We start from the raw sequence: 17,243 nt of genomic DNA, 5'->3' as shown, positions 1-17,243 counted from the left end.
ACATAGATTGAAGTTTTACTTACTCACTACTGATTTTTTTATACCATCTTAGCAGCGCAGAATTGAAGTGATAGCACAGTAGTTATCAAGCAAGTAAGCAACGAGTATCTTTATTGGTCTGTATGCTTGGAAATGCTGAAATGTTTGATGCTTTTCTCAAAAGTGAAAATAGAATTGGCAATATGGTGATGATAGTTGTTTACTCATACAAATTTTTTTTCTTTCCTTCTATAGATTTCTTGGCTTCTACAAAGGAATATTTCCTCCCATCTTGGCTGAGACACCCAAAAGGGCAGTGAAGGTAAAAAAGGGCTGTGCTTCCTCCCATACAAATATGAGTAGGAACAGTAACAGCTATAAAATATTTTGTGTTTCCCTCCACATTAGAATCATTAACTTATTTGGCAGGTTAATACTCTGATTTTCACTAGGAGGAAACTTTCCTGTTGGTAGCACAATAAAAGTTGTGCTTGATTAAATAGAATTGGATAAGGTTTTTAAATGTTAGACAATTTTTGACCTTTGTGTATAGTGTTACTGAAAAATAAATTACAATTAATTTAGACAATTAAAACCAATAAAATGCTTTAAGTGATATTTTAGTCTTGTAGTTACATTAATTGGTTAATAAATTAACACAAGAATCCATTAAAGAAACCGTTCCTAATAAATATTTACTCAGCAGTTTGAAGCAGTTTACTTAGAATCATATAATCAACCAGGTTGGAAAAGACCTCCAAGACCATCCAGTCCAACCTATCCCCCAGCCCTAGCCAGTCAACTAGACCATGGCACCAAGTGCCTCATCCAGTCTCTTCTTGAAGACCTCCAGTGACGGTGACTCCACCACCTCCCAGGGCAGCCCATTCCAGTGGCAAATCACTCTCTCTGGCAAGAACTTCCTCTTAGTAAAGCTAAAATTAGTCAGGGCCAAAGAAGAACTCCCACACTATCTGTCTTGACAGTGACAAACAAGATAAATGCAGCAATGGCCAAGACTCTCACAGCTAAATGAAAACCTAGAGAAAGGACTTGCCCTCAAAGTACCACAAATCATAGAATCAACCCAGCTGGAAGTGACCTCAAAGATCATCCAGTCCAACCTATCACCCAGCCCTACCAAAACAATTAATATGCACACAGGAGTGCATTTAAGTTCCTTTACCTTAGCTTTAGCTAAGCTCCTCTCTCAAGACTGTAGTCATGAACATGAGTACTTTTCCCCCATTTCATTACATGCATCAGGAGAACTTCAGTGACTGACAAAGAAATTAGAGGTTGCAGATGAGAAGGAATCAGCATTAAGTGCTTTTAGTTTTCTATGGAGAAAAGAAGTTAGAGAGCAAAGAAAAGGTCCTAAGCCAAAAGACTTGTTGCCAGTATCTATCCAGTATTAGTTCAGGAGGGCTGTTCTCTAGAACCACTGGAGAGTACCAACCTGCTGCAGACATAGCTCTTGCTCAGGATGGTACCCAGCACCTGCTTCACAGAGATGCTCAGCTCAGAAACAAAACCTGATGGGAAAATCTTCACATTCTTGGACTACTGGCTCCAGTCATCTCCATCCTTTCAGTACCCCCTCCCCTTTCCCACCTCACACACCATTTTCCCCTTTTATCCCTCAAACTGAAAGCACTTTGGTCCTGTTGGAGTTTCCTCTTACTGCAGGTGTGACCACTTTGCCCTCTCTGCCCACTCCCCTTTTTAATCTGGGTCCTGTTAGAGTCTCCTCCCAGCTCAGGTGTCACCACTTTGCCCTCGCTGCCCCCTCCCCTATTTAATGGGCCCCAGAAAAGGCAGAAGCCCTATGCTTGCCCAATTGGGCAGAGGGATCCTTCTCCCCTTGTGACTGGTGAGTGCCCATGGTGCGCACTGGGTGACTGGTGGAGGTGATCTAAAGGCCGGGGGGCCTGAGTGGCCCCCCGGTTTGGTAGGGTAGAGATTTGATGACTACTCCAATACTGGTCACTCACAGGGGCTGGCTGGGCCTCCTTGCTTAGAATCTTAGCCTCTGAGCCACTTGTTAATCAAATATGCTCTCCCATTCTTCTCAGCATTCCAACCTGTGACTAAGGGTGTAGATGAAAAGATTACTTATGCCCCTGATCCCTTTACTTTTTGCTCTCAGGCCCATTGGTGTAAAGGCAAAAGGAGGTTCAAGAGATAGGGGTTAGCATATAGAAGATTCTTTCTACCTATCTTGCTTCTTACCTTCTTATGCCCTGCTTTCTTTCTTGTTACCCCTGCTCTAGCATAGGACCTCCACATGGGTCTACTCAAAGATGCTGCCTGCTCCACCATGCAACTCCTCCTGCTGCTCTTCCTTTATTGTTCATTGCTTTTGGCATCTACTTCCAGCTTCCTGCTGCATCTCTATCCTCCCCTATTTGCACCCCCCCAACATTTTCAGTTTGTGCCCTAAACAAATATTTGTCCAAATCTTAGACTTGTGCTTCCAGAGGAATCTTTTGACCTAAACTGAGTTGTGTTACACACAAAATCATTAAAGGAAAAAACAAAACCATCAAGATAAGTAACTGCAAATCTGAAGGTCTGATCATTGTGTTTGCTTACTTTTATCAGTGAAAAAATACCCAAAAATCAACTTTCCATTCTGAGAGCTTTAAATGTCCAGTGCATAAAGAATTTGACTACACAGTGCATCTTTGTGACTTGTGAAGTCAATTCCTCATTGTTGTATAGTGGATGGGTGTTTTAGATTAAAATAGATACAATTTTAGTAAGTCCAAATGATCACTGAGCCCCATCCAGTCAGCTAGACCATGGAACTAAGTGCCCCATCCAGTCTTAGAATCATAGACTCAACTAGGTTGGAAGAGACCTCCAAGATCATCCAGTCCAACCTAGCACCCAGCCCTATGCAGTCAACTAGACCATGGCACTAAGTGCCTCAACCAGGCTTTTCTTGAACATCTCCAGGGACAGTGACTCCACCTCCCTGGGCAGCCCATTCCAGTGGCAAATCACTCTCTCTGGCAAGAACTTCCTCCTAACATCCAGCCTGTACTTCCCCCAGCACAATTTGAGACTGTGTCCCCTTCTTCTGTTGCTGCTTGCCTAGGAGAAGAAACCAACTCCCACCTGGCTACAGCCTCCCTTCAGGTAGTTGTAGACAGCAATGAGGTCTGCCCTGAGCCTCCTCTTCTCCAGGCTAAACACCCCCAGCTCCCTCAGCCTCTCCTCATAGGGTTTGTGTTCCTGGCCCCTCACCAGCTTTGTCACCCTTCTCTGGACACGTTACAGCACCTCAACATCTCTTTTGAATTGAGGGGCCCAGAAGGGGACACAGCACTCAAGGTGTGGCCTGACCAGTGCTGAGTACAGGGGAAGAATAACCTCCCTTGTCCTGCTGGCCACACTGTTCCTGATGCAGACCAGGATGCCATCGGCTCTCTTGGCCACCTGGGCACACTGCTGGCTCATCTTCAGCCTACTATCCATCAGTACCTCCAGGTCCCTTTCCTCCTGGCTTCTTTCCAGCCACTCTGTCCCCAGCCTGTAGTGCTGCTTGGGGTTGTTGTGGCCAAAGTGCAGAACTTGTAGGTTTGAATTTCTGCTCAGAGTTTTCTTGTATTCCAAAGTCTACTCTGTGCTGCCACTTTTTTACAGTTTGAACATAATAATGGGTACAGCTGCTCATCATGCAAAAAACATTTGACTCCATCTCTCTCACATTTCAAATAGATGCTAACCTTTCAAAGATTATTTGCTGCCAGTTATTGATCTGATTTTCTTTTGTTATCCTTATGCCCCTTTGCAGAGTATCATTTTGGTAACGTTTCTAAACAAAACACATCAACAGTTCAGTCATACAACCATTTTTAAATAAAACCCAGTATTTAGGAATCTCATCTTAAAGTTCTAAATCTTATCAAAGCATCCATTATGTTATGAGCAAATCTTTCCTTCTCTTTTACTTCAGAAGTCTGATGTTTCCTGTAGTTGCACTAATTATGTGTCTAAAAGCAGTTAGTGTACAGAAAGTCTTGATCTTCCTTTCCTTTTTTTTTGTCCCTTCTTTTCCTTTTTTAACCTTTTAACACTTTCCCCTTAACATTCTTAACAACAATCTTCTTAACTTCTTTTTTCACTTGTTTACTTTTATTTTTACCTTTTTTCTTTTTCTGTATGTGTATGTTTCTTTCTAAAAAGGTACACATGATTGTGGTCCTTAGTCTGCAATTAATCATTCCCATTGCTATTCCTTTACAAAGGAATAATATTTGTGTAAAGTGACAGGATGTGACCTTGTAACAGAATCCTGAAGGAGTTCTGCTAATCTCATCTTCTTGTTTGCATTGACATTTTAGATGCAAACAACATGTGTTGCCTAACTCAAAATTATTTAATACAGCTAGGAAGCAAATGTTCTGTTTTATAGCAAAGTTGCAGTGAAGATGATATTCAGAAGATTCCTAATAACTTGTTTTCATCAGTCTAAGATGTTCCCTCTATCTTTCCTTTTCATTTCATCTGGAAGAGGACAAATCCTATCAGATCATGCTTTTTAGATTTTCCCATACATATATATGTTTATATAGTTAAAATACAAACCTAGGTTTTGTTTCACTCCTTCCAACCTGTATCATTCAAAAATCCTGAGTCACTTTCTTACTCACATTGATTAAATTGGCTTAAACCCCACAATGTTCGATATAATTATAGAATCATAGATTTCAGTTGAGGAGGATCTCTGGTGGCTATCTGGAGAGCCTCCTGCTCGAAGCAGGGCTGACTTGATTGTTGGATCTGGTTGCTCAGATGCCTTGTCTAGTCAAGTTTGAACATCTTCAAGGATTGAGACTGCAGCCTCTCTGCACTCCCGCTCCAGTGCTTAATTGCTTTCACTGTGATGAATTTTGCCTTCTATCCAATCCAATTTCCCTGTTGCAGCTTTTGCCTATTGCACTTCATGCTACTGCTGTGGACTGTTTAGAGGGTGGAAGACAGGAATTAGATCTCTGTAGCTTTTTCAGCTCCAGACTAAACAGACTTAGCTGTCTCAACCTCATCATAAGCTCACAAATTGTTGAATGTTGTACTGGTGCTCCATTTATGCGAGGGCTTAACCATGAGCATCAAGTTTTAATGCCAACTGTTGTTTTGTGGTTTTTTTTTAATTAAATCATTGAGTTCTTTAATTCTTTAGACTATTCCTTTCAATTATATGCCATTCCTAGGACACTAAGAGAACTAAGTTACCTTGAGACATCAGTTATATTCTACATTAGCAAAGGTCTGTGATAGGATAGAGCAGGACAGCAGTGTCCCTGTAAGAACCCAGATACTGCAGGAATTCAATGACATGTTATATACCTCTACAATTTCCAACATCCATAATGGAGTTTGTAGCAATGCTTTGACCTGAAGAGAATAATCCAGCTTGTCTCAGATTAGTATAAATTGGATATAGCCCCAACACAAAGCTCACTGCTCTCTGTGGCTCACACTTCACCTTCGATCATCACTTAATGATAAGGGTTTTCCTCATTTCAGCAAGCCCCAGGGTGCCCCTGGTGCAGTGTCAAACTAACTAGTGAAACTTAGAGGAAGACTATGTCCACATATGTGGCTTTGAGAAAGCACGAAACATAGAGAGGCAGTCTGTACTAAGAAGAAATTTACTGTACTAAGAAGAAATATTGTACTGAAATACTGTCTGTGGCTATTTGCAAGTAAAAATAAAGCTACTAACATGAAGACATTTAGCCTCAGTTATTCAGCTAAGCATTGAAGATATAGCTCCACTTTTAGTCAACTACATTCTCATGTCTGACTTGCTATTTCTCTCTCTCTCTCTCTCTCTCTCTCTCTCTATTTCCCTTCTAAAAAGAAAGCTGGTATTTCTGGAAGAAGAAAAGTCAAAGCTTATAACTTTAAGTTAGTTTGAACTTGGAGGAAAGAAGTGATGATGCCAATACAATGGTTAACAGATGAACTTTGGGGCAAATTTATATCATTCATGTGTTCCCAGACATTTTGTTTCAAGCTCATATTTTTACCTTAGAGTTATTGAGACATCTGGTAAGTACTTTGGCTATTTTCTGTGTAGCTTGAGTTGAAGTGTATCTTTGCCAGATGGACAATATTGGTTATTATGTAGACAAAAACATGTCTTAAATACATTTATTCTGAGATACTTTTTTTGGGTGCAGAGCTATTAACTTTATACAACTGTAAAGAACAATACAAATTATGCTGTGATTTAAAAGCATATTGGATGGATGTATATCATGTAAATCTATATGATATAGCTACTCACTTTGGGGAAAAGAATGTATGTATCCTAGCCACTGTAGTACACCCAGCAACATTCATATTGTGTTTTATTGCTCTTGATTTGGTTTATTTTTCAAATGATAGAAAACATAGTTGCTATTAAGTAGTCCTTTTTATGACTCTAGGAAGCTATTGATTTTTAAGGTAACATTTTTAAGACCAAAAAAAAATGCTGGGTAATGTATTTCTGCCTTTATTACAACCATTTTACAGATCTGTAACACTATGGAAGACATTAAGGAATACCAGAAATTCCATTAAAGGTTAAGAGGGTAACAATGAGTAGAAAGATGCTGGAGAGAGAATAAAGCAAACTTTATCACAATAAGAAATTAATTTAGTTCTGTGAAGTGACTCACCCACCCACAACTGACACTTTCTCAGACACTTCCTTTTTCCCTATAAAAGATCTTCAGTTCTCCAAAGAGGCAGACTTACCATCTAAGTCACACTTCTATCGTTTCTGATTATTGGCCAGTGCAACAATTTTAAACATATTGTCAGGATGTTTGTAAGATCCATGTTCAGTCTGCACGCTATTTGTAAGGCAGTTAATATCTAGGCTGTCATTCAAGCAGCTTTTCTGCAAAATGAGAAAATATCCCCTACTGAGGATAAAAAACATATTCTCTGGCTCAGTCCTTCAGTTCTCAGAATTTAACATGCTCATTTTACATTATGCACACATATTCTCTCCTACTTTAAATGTGGTGGCATTATGAACGCATTAAAACCTGGCTTTTTTAATGGTTGTGGTGTGAGTCCAGTGACTTCATTTCAAGCAGGTCTTAATTGAAAAGTGTTACTGGCTTTGCCATTGGACAGGATTCTAAACAGGTTAAAATGGCAGTGTGGTGCTTACTACTCATATTTCTGTACATGTCATTTATGGGAAAGCTGTATTGTTCTGATAAACCTCTGGCAACTTAGTCCTGAGGAGCTGAGCTTATCTTCTTTGGCTGAGACCCAGCACAGGTCACCCAGTATCTCTGTTTTGTCTGGAAAACTCTATTCCCTTAGATTTCTTACAATTCCCATATCATCATTGACCTAATTTCCCGTTTTCCTTTTGTGATGAAGCAGTTTGTCACCAACATGGGCAGATGCTATGTGGAAAGATTAGAGCCTTACGTGTGGGGATGAGATGCATAGACCTTCAGAGGATCTCAGCTTTGTTTGAATCAGCTTGCTCTAAACTGATCAAGTGTAACAGGTCAGCTTTGGAAAGCAGCCAGGAAAATCAGGGGTGCTACTACAGTGATGTGACAGCTCTTGCTCTAGTAGGTACCCGTCCGTGCTGATGTGGTCTTACTGATGCTGTGACAAGGTTTTGTTGTTTGGTTCCATAATACTGGGTGCGCTGTGTAAAAACCACTTTCCTTTTGTATGCAAAGTTGTGAGAGAGACTAGGAAGTCTTGGAGAGGTTAGAGGACTCACAGATAGTGAGCTGTAGTTACAGGCCTTATGTTGTCCCATGTATGAAAATGAGGTATTTCAATTTACCTGGAATTCAGACATCTACTCTTTATAACCCACAGGACTTTCTGCTGTCCTTATTCCTCATTCTGGAAGAACATTTTCATTTCCCTCTGAACTGCCTTATGTGACATCAACCTGAAGTGCTTTCCAGTGGCTTCAGCAATGCATTTGCAGAATATTAATTTGAAACAATATGGGGACTAGGGAGATCTGCTGTACACAGAAGGCACTGGACTAGAAAGAATCTCTTATGTCAGCAAATCTACCCCCTTGCTGTTCAATAATCTCTTCCATGCACTTGTCAATTTCTCTCTTACTTGTCATTTAAGTTTTGGGTTGTTTTCATTATTTTTATTGGAAGACTTTGAAAACTCTACTCCTTTGTAAGAAAGCTTTGTCAAGTCTCAAATCACTTTCTGGTTTTGAGTAGTTTTTATTTTTACACCAAATTGCTTTATGTTCGGTATCTTCGCTTTCTTTGGTTCTCATTCTATTGCAGCTTCTCCTTTGCTAAACTAAACAAGGAAAGGTTTTACTCTTCTTCAGTCTTCATTCTTGAATAAAACTCAAGTGCTTCTCATGGTCCTGGTAATCTCATTTTGAATATGCTGTAGCCTAAGGTCATCTTTGTTGAACAAACATGGTCAGGTGTGCTGTATTTCAGAAGACATCTTCCAATAATTTGTAATATGCCACAAATACTCCTCCTTTAGAGTATACCTTGACTGATGCACCTTTGACTTTGTGTTCACAGACAAGGAAATAGGCAGTGAAAGTGTGTCGGCTTATGTCAGTGAAAAGCTTCTTATTAACCTCACATGTGGTTGGGGTTATTCTCAACACTATTCTTGAAAGAACAAATTCATTAATTTATTCTGCTTTGACTTTTAGAGGATTACACAAAAGGAATTCTGAAATTAATAGATTTGGGTGGTAAGAAATGTTAGGCTGCAAAGCAAACCATTTTTACAGGGTTGCCTTTCTCCACACTGGTGCAGGTGAAACTGAGCTTCTCGTTTCTTCTTGAAGTTCAACTTCCCAAGAGTGCAACTCTCCAAGCCCATCCTCTAAAGAGTTGCAGATGCTCAGAACTTCTGAGCACCACGGACTGAATGCAGCATTTATACTCCATTTCATTATATGAATGTTCAATACTAGAGGAAAAGTTTATGAGTTAAAAACACAACCTATGTGTTGTGAGCAAATTCATAAACCATTATTTTAATTGTACTTTTGCTGCTATTATGCATTATACCTTAAAAAAAAATAGTTTCTGAAGCCTGGTTGCCTACTATTGCTACAAAGACTAAAACAAATGTAGCTTATGTTTATTTTACAAACCTGTGTGCAGCTATTCAGAATACCAGGCAGGCAAGCTCCAGTGTAGTTTGGATTTACTGATTTGCATAATTAACTCATCATTTTTTTCAATGCAATTTCAGTCTCACTTTTCATTGCAGTTTTTCACCTTCGAACAGTACAAGAAGCTACTAGGATATGCATCACTGCCGCCAGGACTGGTATGTATGGATACAGAACTTGGTGTTCTAACTAAATAGGTGTATAATGAACACTCCCATCCATTTCATCCCGTGGAAGGAATCCAAATTTAAAGGGACTTTTTTTCAAGCAACAGTTTTTATCTAAGCAGACTTGTCCCTTGAAAACACTAATAATAAAATTTATCAAAATGAGAGTAATTTTATATCAAATGGCTTCAAAAAATGTCATAATTTTTAAAGAGAGCCAACTGAAACTAAACTCTCAAATCAAATTGGAGAGAAAATACAGAATTATATTTAGAGAGAGAGGAATACAGCAATAGATATTACAAAGCAATTATCCCATCCATGGCAAAACCCCTTGAATTTTTCCCCATGCCCAAAAAAACTAAATCTACACTCCCCAGTGCTCCAATCCTCCCCCCCACCCCCAACACTTCCTCCATCCAAGAGGCCTACTGCTACCTATATGGTCTTCCCAATAAATTGGCTCCTGCCACACACACAGGGCAGGAGGAGGAGGAAAGGAGAGCGAACTGACCTTGTTGTGAGTCTATAAAGAGATAGCAGAATTATGGGGTTGAATAACAATCTCCTAGTTCCCAGAATTTTTTTTAATGCTACAGCCTCAACCTGGGACAACTGCCATAACCTTTGTTAATATGGGTAGTGTCAGTAACCATGGGAGACTATGTATGCAGCTTGTCATTCTTCATGCTTGCAAAAGAATGGAAAGATCTGACCATTATCAACATTTATTTATTCATGTGATAGCAATTGGTTTGGTACCTCAACCTCAAAGTGCCATTCTGCACAGCGCAGGTACGACAGAAACACAGACCTCCGTCCTATTCTGAAGAACTTGTAATAGAAATGTAAATATAAACTGTTGATAAGAACCTGGTAACTCCTTTGAAGTCATTGGCAAAACTCTCTTCTATATCAGTGGAGTTAGAACTTCATCTCAAGTGCATAACTGTTTTAAAAACAAAATACATGACATACACACAAAAATGTTTTCATGCTAAGATGTAGCTTGCATTTGTTGTCTGCATTCTCATGTGGAGAAGTTAGCTCTGCTGTTGTAACATTTGGGATAAAATATTTTTTATGGGAATTACTGCTTTCTGTGGTGTAAGAATGTAAGTCATAGCAGACACCTATTTTTCACAGTAATGACATCTTCACTAGGATCATGCAGTACTTTCAAAGAATGCTACTTCCATTTACATCCATTTTTCCATTGCAGTGATGTGGAATCATACTAACCAGGTTAAAGAAAGTTTCCTCTTCTTTTCTAATTATTCCACTTCCTCTAATCCTATAGTTATTTACAGTATCTCCTATTTTATCTTGTATTTTTCAACAGGCTCTTCTGATATTTTGATGTGGATAGGCTGATATTTGTTCTCTAGTGAGTAGAAAGGACAGATTTTCAGGTTCCATGGTATACCAGCACATTTTTTGGAGGAAAATATGCTGGAAATTTGTAAATGTACAATAGCAAACCAAAAGCTGCTCTAATTCATACAACAGATGCAGCAGCCATCAGACATACCTGTCATTCCAGCTGTAGTACTGTTACCATTGAGGCATTTTTGCCCCTAAGATAGCCATGGTAGCAAGAGAAATAGAAGACTGAGAGGGATTCTGGGCTAAGCTAGGCAGAATGCTTCCAAATCCCTTGACAGACATCATATCAAGACAACAGTTACTGTTTAAAGAGATATGCACACATTAGTACCATCTTTCTGCTGGCTTGTCTCATGGATGATGATGATAGTGATAGGGATAGGTAATGCTGACATCTCATGTAAGAATAATGGGGTTTGTTGGTAACAGTCTTCTCTAGAGGCAGTGAGGCTGCAGCTTCCCTCTAACTTATTGTTGTTCTCTTTCTTGAGCTCTCAAGAATCCCTGCTCAAATCCCTCTGAATAAGTTTTTTCTTGTTGTTGGTTGGGTTTTTTTGTTACCACTGATTTCCTTGAATTTCAGCAAGTGTGCTCAGTATATTGTATTTTTGTACTGGGACTCTCTTTAGCCCCTAAAATGTTTGGATATGCTAAGTGAAAGCAATAAATGTGTAAATTGATGACTAAGATGGACCCCATTGCATTTTCTCAATTGACCTAAACATTTCAATATTGTTTTTCCAATGCAAACAAATCAAGGTATTTTTGTCATGATATAAAGCAAAGCACTGAATATCTCTTTATGGCTGCAATGTACCATCAGCTCTTAAGTCAAGGAGGTTAATTCATCCTTGCAGTGAGTGCTGAGATTCCCATGTGTGTCATTTGCATCCATATAAAACTTGCCAGGATTGATATTTAATTAGGAGAACTTCTCTTCTACTCTTGCAATTTGCTTAAGTAATGCACTATTTAATTTATTTTTTAAGTTAACATTACTTAGTGCAGAGTTTTGGTTTTCCCAGTGCAGCATAACTGCATCTATATTTGTGTTTTTATTCACCCAAAGATAACATGAGAGCATTGTTTTCCCATGTTTTCATAATAAGCTGGTACCGTGATTTTTCTTCCAGCTGAAAAGAGAATTCATCGACAGTGCTATGACATTTTGTTTTGTACTTTTGGGAGTGTGGTTTATGGCTATTGTCATATTGTCCTCACGAACTGTCAGCATCTAATCATGGTCTACGGATGTTTAGCAACAGAATACTGCTGCATTACTGTAAAGCTGCAGTTTGCATTGTGTCATTCTGCTTCATAATCTGATGCAGGGGAAAACTGACTCCTTCATTTTTAACCTTTCTAGGCGTTTGCAGTTGCTGGCTTGGGGTCTGGGTTGACAGAAGCAGTTGTGGTTAACCCTTTTGAAGTTGTAAAGGTTACCTTACAGACAAACCGGAATGCCTTCACTGAGGTATGAGCGTTACTCCATTCTTTTTCTGCTTCATTAGGCATGATGCACTTCAAAGTTCATATTTAGAGCACAATGTCTGTATGTGCTAGTTAGAAGCAAGCTGGAATGTTTTGGTAAAAGAACTTGATAACAGGCAATGGAATGAAAAACATGGTGTCTCCTTCTCTCACAGTTACGCTGAGATTTCTGGGAAGAAGTAGTAAACTTTCTCCATTTTGTCTTCCCTTCTGCCTTTGCCTTCAGACCTGGTCACATCTCATTAACCTTGCTCCTACTAACCTTGCTCCCTAACCTCTTGGCTGCACCTCTCTTCTTCCTGAGAACTAGGGTAAGGTTGAGAGGGCCGGGGGAGGTGTTGGGGTGGTTTGGGAGCCCCTCCTGGGGACTCAGGTTTCTGGGAGGGGAGTTGTGCTTTTGTATTGTTTATCCTTTGTATATTTCTGTATATAATTGTATATAACTGTATATATTGTAAATAGCTGCTTGTAAATTCTGCTAGCTGTAAATAAATTGCTTCATCTATATTCCCAGAGGCCGTCTGAGTTAGCTGGGGCAAATACAAAGTGTGGGGGGGTGGGTAAGAGCCCAAACCATCACACTGTAATAAATTGGGTTGATGCAAATGATTTTCCCACAAGCTTAATTAACAAAAATGGAAAACTTTCAACAGAGGATGCCTTCAGATGTGCAGAAGTGCACACAGTGTTGTCAGCAGTGTTAGCATCTCCACTGTATATATTGTGTGCCTGAAGTGCACGTGGGTATGTGTCTCAAGTGCACTTGCATCTCTACAGAGTAGCACTGTGAGGAAACGTAACCCAGAAGTACAAAGCTGAACACCTTGCACACAGTGCATTTACCCTAGCAAGCTCCAGACTTCAAGTGAGCACCGAAGGTTAGCACAAAACAACCCATCCCCATATCCCAGTCAGAATCCAGCTGCTTTATTTCATGTTTAAAAATGTAGCTGGCAGATTTCAGAGTTGTAGTGGTTCTGAGAGTTACCTGCCCTCCCCATACTATGAGTTCACCCAGACTAGACTCCGCTGGCTGGAAGTTAAGGAATGAAGCTTTATAGTCACAGCTTAGTACATTATACAAGCAGGTATTCACAACATATCACAGGTATTTACAGCCATATACAGTAGTATACAAGTTAAAAGTAATACAGCCAGAGTGCCCAGGAGGGTCTCCCAACCATCCTTCCACCTTCTTTTCACCCTCTACTCTTAACCCAGAATCTGCCTTATGTGCAAGGTGAGTTGGAAGGATCAGCAAGGGAGGTTAGAAGCAGAATGATTACTTGGGTTACACCAATCCAGCTAGAAGCAGTTGATATGGCAGAAGCCAGGGAGAAACACAGACATGGACTGACTTCTGCATGTTTGTGTCTTTGTTTCATATGTCTCAGCAAACCTATGAGTGAAGTAGACATCACCATTTTTTTCTTTTCACAACCTACAATCTAATCATTAAAATATTCCAATTAGCTTCAAACCAGCACAATAGTCTTGGATTAAACTATTTATAAGTCTTCACATTTATAAGCACAAACTGGGAAACAGTCATGTTAATAGAGCACATAGATAATTTAAATTCCTATTTCACTTCAGAGTTTTCTTATTCAACTCTTTTGTTATTCAGAGAAGTCAGTGTGCAAAGCTAACTTTGTCCATGGTTCTGAGTACTGCTGAAAGCAGAAAAAGAGTAAACTGAAAGTAGTGACTTGCCAGAATCAAATGTTCCCAAGAGCACATCAACTTCAATCAATTTTCATGTGGAAAACAATCCAAGTTAAAGTGAAGGAAGACAGTCACACAGTTCCTTTTCTCTTTCCTCAGTGACTTTGTCTAAGAATTGCCATATTCAACTTTTTCCAAATCTTTTGATATACCAACTCTACCACACATAATAGAAGTGCCAAATCATATAAGCATGGCCATAAAACGTTGGCTGAATACCTGGTGAGGCATGAGTTTTGTATATTCTACTACTGAGGTTTTGCTGAGTTAATACTTAAATGCCTTGTAATGCTCATCTGCACAAATTGAACCCTTTTAGGGAAAGCACAGTAAAGAGATTCATCATCTGGCCATTTACATAAGGCCAAGATCCTCAGGTATACTCTGAAAAAATATTGCCACTGATTTCCAGATGTCATAGACTGTCTGGTACATACTCAATAACACATCCAGAGAAGTATCTTCTTCCAGAATAAGTTTTAAAACATTTGGTAAATTTCTGCTCAATTCTCAATGCCTGTGAAAGAGATCTTTAGTTGCTCCAAGTCTCCACCCTAGGCATTTTTAACCAAGAGCAGCAAAGACATTGAATCACAGAATGCTAGAGGTTGGAAGTGACCTCCAGAGATCATCAAGTCCAACCTCCCTGTCAAAGCAGGATCACGTAAGGGAGTCTGCACAGGAATGCATCCAGGCACTGAAAGTCTCCAGAGAAGAATCCACAACCTCTCTGGGCAGCCTGTTCCAGTGCTCCATCACCTTGTTGAGGTGAAATGTTCTATGTTCAAGAGAGTTAATGCATTACAGGAGTCAAAAGGTTAGGATAATTGAAGGAGAGACTGAAAATTGGAGAAAGCAATGTGTGAGAGGATCTCTCTCTCTCAGAAAGGAGATATGGAAACATTACAGGCCAGCAGCAGTAAGCTAAGCAGATATTCTGGATCTCCCTGCCTCATAATTGTGAAGACACAATTAACCTATCTTAATAAAACCTCTGACTTTGAGTGTAAACACAACAAGCTAGTTCCTGTAAAGTTGCAAGAGGCTAAGATATCTTTTTGCTTCATATATTTTAATTTTTATTCTACTACAAACTTTGTAACAAAGCCTGAAGTAGTCAGCAATTTTTTTTCATAGATTCACAGAATAGCAGGTTAGAAGGGAGACTTCAAGGATCATCTAGCCCAACTTTCAGGGTAAGAATATAGCTTTAACAAGATTGGGCAGCACCCTGTCAACCTGGGCCTTGAAACTGTCTAATGGAGAGGAATCCTCACCTCTCTTGGGAGTTTGTTCCAATGTCCTGTAGTTGGAATGGTGAAAAAAATCTTTTGCAATTAACAAACTTTAATTGCACTTCAATACCCCTGCTTGTCAAACTTTAGAGTACACAATTTAGCCACTCAAAACTGATCTGAGTTGGTTTTTGGTGCAGATTAATATTCTTCAAATTTAATTTAAATGTGAATTTTAACAAAATCTAAATAATATATGTCATCATGTAAATAAAATTCTAGAACAAAGCCATTGGGAGCCTAGTTTACACCTAAAATATAAATGTCTATTTACCCTAAAAAAAAAAAAACCAACAAGGGATTGAATTTCTTAAACCACAGAGATAGTTAAAACAGAGGTATTAATTCTAACATTAGGATAAATATATATATATTTAAAATATCACATTTTCTTCTAAATCATGTAAACTCCAGTGACTTCATTACCATTGAAGTTCTTAAATCACAGAGATCATTAAAACACAGATGTATTAATTTAAAATCTGTTTTTTTCCTGATGTTAGAAATTCACATTTTGCTCTAAATAGGGAAAACTCCATTGACTTCATTACCATGCTCTCACATTCAGATAAGTATCTGTTAAAGAACATTGCACACTAAAGCATGTAAGCTCAAAGCTATTGGAAGAAGCATGAGCATGTTATGTTATGCAGCATCAGGCAATGGTAGAACTCACTCCGTGCATTGTTTTTCTACAAGGTCACACAGTATCATCAGGGTTGGAAGAGACCTCACAGATCATCAAGTCCAACCCTTTACCACAGAGCTCAAGGCTAGACCATGGCACCAAGTGCCACGTCCAATCCTGCCATGAACAGCTCCAGGGACGGCGACTCCACCACCTCCCCAGGCAGCCCATTCCAGTATCCAATGACTCTCTCAGTGAAGAACTTTCTCCTCACCTCAAGCCTAAATTTCCCCTGGCATAGCTTGAGGCTGTGTTCTCTTGTTCTGATGCTGGCCACCAGAAGAGAGCAACCTCCTCCTGGCTACAACTTCCCCTCAGGTAGCTGTAGACAACAATAAGGTCACCTCTGAGCCTCCTCTTCTCCAGGCTAAACAATCCCAGCTCCCTCAGCCTCCCCTCGTAGGGCTGTGCTCAAGGCCTCTCACCAGCCTCGTCGCCTTTCTCTGGACATACTCAAGCATGTACCTATCCCACTGTGTAGCTTTCATACCGACGAAACCTAATGCAGTTCACATATTTCATTGACTATTGTACTGAAATAATAAATATATCTTGTTTAAAAGGAACAAGGAAGAGTGTGAACACATACACCCACACCCAGACTCCTTCACACCCCCAAAACAAACACTCACACGCTGTGGTGACAGCTGAATTATTCTGTGGTACCAGATCATCTTTCGAGACTTGATAGGTTTAAAGAGGAAGGCCACTTCATAAATCACATATTGGCACCTTTGTAATGTGGATTGCTGCAGGTAAAAACAATAGTGCCTTTTTGTTAAGGTGAACTGCTAAAAGGCCCAACACCTTGTTCCTTGGTTTTCTGCATTTGGTTTTTTTGCTTTTCTCTGTAGCCACACATAACTCACTGGCTATAAAAGCTGGTGTAGCAATAAAAATCTTCTCACCTGACTTAGAAGCTATGATTAATAAAACAAATACGAGTTTCATTGTTATGATGAGAAGAATCCTACTCCACATTCCACTGAATAGGTCTCTATTAACTCTAAGTTTAAAGTTGTTTGGAGTGCACCAACTCCAGATGTTTATACAATAAATGCCTCCATTTGAATTAGCCAGCCTAAGGTACTTTCATCATCAACAATGAAACACAGAACTTCTGTGGCTTGCTAAGCTGACAGTTTAGGTCCCTGCTTTAGATGAAGTGAAGCACTGTCTAAGAGAGCCCTCTTTACTGTTAGCAGACTGAAAAAGGGAGTCTTTTCGAGTAGGTCAGATGTGGAAGTTGCAGGTCTCTGCACTTGCTCTGATGAATCCCTAGGGTTCAGCAAGTGAACAAGCTTCTCTGAGTCATTGGTGAATCCATATTCAAGATGAAATCAAGGGTT

At 39.6% G+C, this 17,243-nt stretch overlaps 1 protein-coding gene across 3 annotated transcripts in view; it reads left to right on the top strand.

Annotated features, from left to right (window-relative positions):
- SLC25A21 (solute carrier family 25 member 21) overlaps positions 1 to 17,243 on the top strand; it is a 268,495-nt gene that overhangs the window by 237,673 nt on the left and 13,579 nt on the right. For all 3 annotated transcript variants that reach the window (XM_064149071.1, XM_064149081.1, XM_064149090.1), the window contains 3 exons: positions 235 to 301; positions 9,241 to 9,300; positions 12,062 to 12,169. In XM_064149071.1, the coding sequence (XP_064005141.1) occupies positions 235 to 301; positions 9,241 to 9,300; positions 12,062 to 12,169 (235 nt within the window). The remainder of the gene's footprint in view (positions 1 to 234; positions 302 to 9,240; positions 9,301 to 12,061; positions 12,170 to 17,243) is intronic.

This window comes from Pogoniulus pusillus, chromosome 1 (genome assembly GCF_015220805.1).
Source record: "Pogoniulus pusillus isolate bPogPus1 chromosome 1, bPogPus1.pri, whole genome shotgun sequence".
Classification (NCBI taxonomy): Eukaryota; Metazoa; Chordata; class Aves; order Piciformes; family Lybiidae; genus Pogoniulus; species Pogoniulus pusillus.
Note: the sequence above shows the minus strand (reverse complement) of the source record. Positions and strands in the feature narration are given on the sequence as shown.